This window comes from Cryptotermes secundus, unplaced genomic scaffold, assembly GCF_002891405.2.
Source record: "Cryptotermes secundus unplaced genomic scaffold, Csec_1.0 scaffold429, whole genome shotgun sequence".
Classification (NCBI taxonomy): domain Eukaryota; kingdom Metazoa; phylum Arthropoda; class Insecta; order Blattodea; family Kalotermitidae; genus Cryptotermes; species Cryptotermes secundus.
The window spans coordinates 1,304,271-1,310,965 of NW_019725845.1; the positions used below are offsets into that span (position 1 = coordinate 1,304,271).

A 6,695-nucleotide genomic window follows, 5' to 3' on the forward strand; every position below is an offset into this window, starting at 1 on the left:
CATTTATCATCTCAAATAATTTATTTATTCTAATTTTAAATGTTGCAGGATTCTTATCAAAGATAAGGATACTTGTATCATCTGCAAATAATATTGGTTTGGATAGGTCAGATATAATTTTTGGTAAGTCATTTACATATAGTAAAAAGAACACTGGGCCTAATACAGAGCCCTGAGGCACTCCGCACTGTATTTCTTACCATTCAGAACAACATTTACTCCTGTTTCCATACAAAATTACTCTCTGGTATCTTCCTCCCAAATAGGATCTTATAAGTTTCTGAGCAGCTCCTTCAATTCCATAAAAGTCCATTTTTGATAGCAATATATCATGATTTACTCGGTCAAAAGCCTTACTCAGATCAAAAAAATTCCACCCGCTATATATTTGTTGTTTAAAGCCCAATAAATATTCTCCATTAGATTATAAGTAGCTAATGTAGTTGAAGAGTTTTTTCTAAAGCTGAATTGCTCCTGCGTTAGCAGGATTTAATAAACGGGAAAGGATATGGAAGGAAGCATCATAGCTAATTTGCAGTATTATCCTGGTATTGCTTGGAGGGACTGACAAAAACCATTACAAACCTCACCCAAGGTCACCATTCCCCTGGTCAAAACTTGAGAAATACTACCCATTTCATGACACTGTAGTGTGCTGTGTGCTACTAATGAGTCTACTTTAGGATCTGTCTATACCTGTTTATATAGTTCATGGTTGGCTGTTTTCACATCTCTTTGTACATGGGAAGTCCTTTTGATTAGCTTTGTAATAAGAGATTTTAATCTACAATCACTGAACATCAAGACCAATCAGGTATGCAAAACTGCACAGGACATATTTAAAAAATATGTGTATTCTAAACTTGAGTTCATCTTAAAACTTCCGTTTTCATGTTCAACCACAATTATTATTATTATTATCCTCCAGTTAAACTGGTGCACATACATGAGACAACTTTGTACCCACATACTTTCAGAACACTGTTACAACTTACATTATCTCTGGAGTGTTTATATTGTGAGCATATGTATATGATAATCAATTTCAAGAAGCAGAAACACAAGCCTAGTTTACTGCTGCATCATTTAATTGTATTGCATTCTGATGCTGAGGTGACAATTAATTTAATTGCCCATTAAATCAATACATTCTATTACACTACAGTTTGTGTGGAAATGGCAACCGGAATAATTACAAATGTTAAATTATTGAACACTATCGCTTTCAATACATTTTAAAAAATGCAATAAATCACGTACATCACAAATCAAAAGAATAATATAATAACTCTTACCACATGCATGGCTAGTAAGTCCGTCCTCACCCTCTCAAGTTCAGTTTCACGTCTTGCTGCTAGTATAACACGACATCCACACTTATAAAAGGAATGTGCAAGAGATTCACCCAATCCAGAACTAGCTCCAGTTATCATAACAACCTGAAAATATTTACAAAATATATACTCATATGACAACAACAAAATTTTCACTATAAAACACTCCAAACAATTGTTTTAAATATACAAAATCTAAAGGATTTCAACAGCATTTCCTATTAAAAGAACTACTTGCAGAAAGGAACATTTAGATAAATGTACACATCACATGAGAGTCAGTAATAGGTCACAAATGGATATGAAAAGTAAAACATGCAACATTCGACCTGGAAAAAAAAAACATTTCTCAACACATCCTCCACCAATACTGACACAACTGTCCCATCGCTTTACCAGTGCAACAAATTCCACATCACAGAAGTCTTTTGACTGCTGTCTCAGCCACTTTTGCACTTCCGTTTCAACCTCTTCATCAGTAATCAGCAAGGTGGTGTTTCAGGGCACCAAACAGATGAAAGTCACTAGGGGCCATGTCTGGGCTGTACGGCAGATGTTCAAGAATTTTCCACTGTAGTTCTCGAATTCTCTCCTGGCTTGCTTGGGCTGTATGGGGTCTGGCATTGTCATAATGAAGCAGTACCCTCTTGCCAGGTGATCTGGATCCCGAAGATTCAATAGAACTTCACAATATGATGCAGAATTCACAATGTCATCACCCTTCTGAAAATGGGCTAACAGTACTCCCTGAGAATTCCAAAACATTGTAAGCATAACCTTCCCAGCTGATGGCATAACCTTAAACGTTTTGGTTGAACAAGAAGGTGAACTGGGATATTTCCATTGCACTGAAGTATCCATTGATTCTGATTGGTAGTGATGCACCCATGATACATCCCAAGTAACAATCCTGTTATGCATATCTCATCCTTCATATGCATACCATAAGAGATGTTGCAGGGACAGACCCATTTGGTTCATTTTCCCTCAATACTTCATTTCTCTGCGCACCCAACATGTGCACACTCTCCAAAATTTCAAATGATCTTGCATTATGCTGTATGCTAAACTATAAGTTGATACACTGTCTATTATTATCCTCCTGTCAGCTCAAATCAACTCTTCCACTCACTGCATAGCTGCTGCTTCTGTCACAGTCTCAACAGGGGGACCTGGTTGGGCATCATCTGCGACTTTTTGATGTCCTTGAGAGAATTTCTCAACCCAGCTGTGAACAGCTTTATGTGTCAAACATTTCCCACCATAAACAGGAAAGATTTCTTTAAGAAGATCCTTTGCACTGAGTCATTTTGCCCAGAAAAAAGCACAACTGAATGCTGCTCTTTGGTAGGACGCCATTTTGACTACTGAAAACCAGCGTCTCAACATGCGCATATGCATCTGATACCTAGAATATTTTATTAAAAAAAAAAAAGAATCATGTATATACAATAATGGCCTAAGCAACGCCCATCTGGCCCCACTACCTACACTGTCATGAGGCCAGACTGTGTTGCTACCTAGTGATACAAATAGAAAACATATTACATCCATTACAGCTGTTTTACTTCCATTTGTGACCTATTTACTGACTCTCCCTCATATGTATGTACATAGGTACATGTGCATGCATGAATACAACATAAAGATATGTAATATGCACATTTTAATGTCAAATGTTACAGTTTTTGTCACACCTTATCTCGAAGATGACACCTCGCACGCCTTGAATGTATATTGCCAAACAACTGAAAGATCAACCATGGGATGGCTATAGGTAGAGAAATGCACCCTATTATCCACCAAAGTAAGGACCAGTTTTCTTCACTGTTCTGCTTCATATTTTGGGCTTCTGAACTATAACACAGAACAAAATATAGTGAAGTAACCAGAACGACTTTCTGTTCAACATGTGACAGAACTGGTAACTTGGTACATATTGGAACATACAATTTCAAGCATTGTATAACAATGGCATATTTTTTTTATGACAGCAGTGTTTTACTGAAGCAGTTTCCTATTCCTTTGCCTCCTTCCCTATGAGACAAAGTCTTTCAACTGGAGATTCATTAAACATTTACTGAAACTGCCACAGACTTTCACAGAACACTAGAAGTTCAAGAAAATGGAAAAAAATGTGACAACTGAGATATTTTTCTATTAGGAAGGGAAATGTTAAAAACAGAAGATGATCTGGCCATACAGGGATTGTTTACTGCTTGAAAACAATTTGGGGGGGGGGAAGATGTTGCACATTTTGCTTCCAGCAGAATACTCAAGATTCATAGCTGGTCTGTGAATATAATGCTTGTATTAGCTGCTTCACAAGCTGAAACTGTTGGCTGCAGTGATTGTACTGCTATAAGAAACAAATCACTTTCAGTATTACATGATTTCAAAACTGCAATTCATTGACTGTATTAGTAACAAATCTAAATAACTTTTAATTACAAGTGAACTCGCTAATGTGTCACCTTGTATGTATGTGTGTAAGGGATGGGCCATAAAATCCAGCCCTCCCACTGCAACCTTCAATGATCTACTGTGCTTCCCCTTTGGATGAACCCTTTAGCAATTCTACACTTTTAATGAAATTTAGGACTTTATTTATGGGGGCGTCATAAACGTCACTTGGTTCCATGAAGAACTGACCCAGGTGATGAAATCTTAAGTAAGCTATGGCTTCACATTCACACAGGATGTGTGGCTGATTCATCTTATTGTAGGCACCTTTCACAGGTTGGGTCATCAATGTGTCACCTTAGTATAACTTAAGTTGTATAACTAACCTGACATTTATTTTTCATACAATCGGCTAGTTAACATCTTCAATCAAGGAGCACGTTTTGTATAATACTGCAATGCTTCGAAAAATTTTCAAAGCTGAATAATAAACTAACGATGAACACAATTTATAAGACACATTACACTGTCCAAGTGACTATGCTTTCTTTAGACTAATGCTTTGCAATTACTTTCATCGTCACTCATGCCTCCCACTATGCCCTTATGAAGCGTCACAGTAATTTATGAAACCTATGGGCCAAGTATGATAGGCGTATTAGCATGTACTGTAAAAGAGAAGCCTGAAATATTCCAGCCTTAGACATGAAATGGTGATACCGGTTTCACCTATGAACATCGTAATATGAAGAGCTTCAGCCTACTACGAGTATGTAATCTTCCCATTTTCATACACCTAACTTAAAATTAAGATATACGTTAACTGCACCATATCATAGTTGAAAATCATAGTTGTTTGTATATATAGATTCCTAAATAGTAACAAGGAAATTTTCCTTTAATTATTAGAGGAAACCTTAAACAAGGTTCAAATAATGGGGTGTCTCTTACTGTTATGTGGGGATTGGAACATAAATTTACTAGAGGATAATACCGATCAGAAGACTTTACAAAGTCTACTGTTATTAAATAATCTACAAAACACGGTTTTATGTCCAACCCGTGTTACGTCAGATACTTGTTCCTTGCTGGATGTTATGTTCTGAAATAAAATTCTTTACCATTCAAATACAAGGGTCTTAGAAATGGACTTTTCTGATCATTTTGCATTGGTTATGAGTATATTTCTTCACAGCCCTTCTACCTGTTTAAAATAATTGATAAAAAGGATTTTTTCAAGAAGAAATATTGCAAATTTTAAGGATCAACTACAAATCGAATTATGGGATGAGGTCTATCTTCAATCTGATGTAAATAGTGCCTATTGTGTCTTCCTAAGTAAGTTTCATAAGTATTTTTTGCACTTTTTCCCTTTAAAAAAGTTTTTAACAAGAAATGGAAAAAATCAAACTGGATCACACAAGGGATAAAGGTGTCTACACAGAGGCTGCAACTATTAGGTTTCTTGAAAAGGAAGATGTCCCTGTCAGTTCACACTTTGAAGTATATAAAGAAATATCAGAGAATTTATAAAAAAGTAATTCTCTTGCCCGTCAAAGAGAAAATGACCGAATTATTAAAAGGTCAGTCAAAAATTCAAAAACTCTGTGGCAAATAATAAAAAAAGGAGTCAAAAAATAATTTTACAGAAATAGACTCTAAGTTAGTTACAAACCCACAGGATGTACCCCAACAATTTAATGAATTTTTTGTAAATAGCGTAGACAAACTGATACATTTAAATAAAAATTGTAAAACTGACCATGCCACTACAAATGATGCGATACAAATTCCAAATGTGTTATTTCTTGCCACTGTTACTGAAGAAGAGGTTCTTCAGGTTACTAGTACTCTAAAAATGAAAATTTCAGCAGGTTATGATGAAATCCCAGATATGATAGTTAAACAATGTATCCAAACCATAAAAAAAAAGCCTTTGGCTTTTATATTTAATCTTTCACTAAGTTCTGGCATCTTTCCAAATCAAATGAAGACTGTAAAAGTTCAGCCCATTTTTAAAAATGGTCAGAAACAAAATTTTGCAAATTATAGACCAATCTCAATTTTGTCTGTTGCTTTTTAAATCTTGAAACATTGATGTACAACAGAGTTGTAAATTTCTTAAATAAATTCAATCTGATGTCAAATGCTTAAAATGGTTTTAGAAAAAATAAATCCAGGTTTATGGCAATTCAAACTTTTATTGGTGAAATTCAGAAAACTCTACATAATAAACAACAGGCCTCTGGTATATTTTTTGGATCTATCAAAGGCTTTTGATGTTATTAATCATAACTTGCTGCTCGCAAAGTTGGGACCGTATGCACAATAGATCACTGTAGGTCGCGGTGCACGGGCTGAGGAGGCCTACCCCTCATTCATTCATTCAAGTTGGAACCGTATGGACTGAGAGGAATATCTCATATATGGATGAGATTGTATCTTACGGATAGATCCCAGTTTGTTGAAATTCACTATATGGCTCAAAAGACTTCTAAAATGAAGACAGTTACCTCATCCCTTAAAACAATTAAATTTGGTGTACCTCAAGGTTCTGTTTTGGGACCTCTTTTATTCCTATTATTTATAAATGATCTGCCTTGAGTTATACAAAATTCAGAGGTAGTACTATTTGCTGACGATACAAATATATTGATTACTGGAAAAAATATTTTATCATTAAGTGAAGAAATTCAAAATGTAAAGAATCAATTAGAAAATATATTTTATGAAAATCGTTTAATAATAAACATGGATAAGTCAAAGGTATTATTTTTTCGGGGAAGCAGATCTATTCCAACTACCAAACCCCTTTTTTATATAAATAATGAGGTGGTTTGTTCAGTGGATGTAAAATTTTTGGGTATTTACATTACTGAAGATTTAAGGTGGGCAACCCACACCCAATATGTGTGTGTCAAAAACTTAGGAAGACTACCTATTTGATAAAATCACTAT

The 6,695-nt window shown here is 35.2% G+C and overlaps 1 protein-coding gene across 1 annotated transcript in view; it reads right to left on the bottom strand.

The window, feature by feature from the left end:
- Nucleotides 1-6,695, bottom strand: part of LOC111863705 (dehydrogenase/reductase SDR family protein 7-like) — a 14,291-nt gene that overhangs the window by 5,509 nt on the left and 2,087 nt on the right. The window contains exons 2-3 of the mRNA XM_023850244.1: nt 3,032-3,191; nt 1,296-1,439 (exon numbers count right to left, since the gene is read on the bottom strand). Of these exons, the coding sequence (XP_023706012.1) occupies nt 1,296-1,439; nt 3,032-3,191 (304 nt within the window). The remainder of the gene's footprint in view (nt 1-1,295; nt 1,440-3,031; nt 3,192-6,695) is intronic.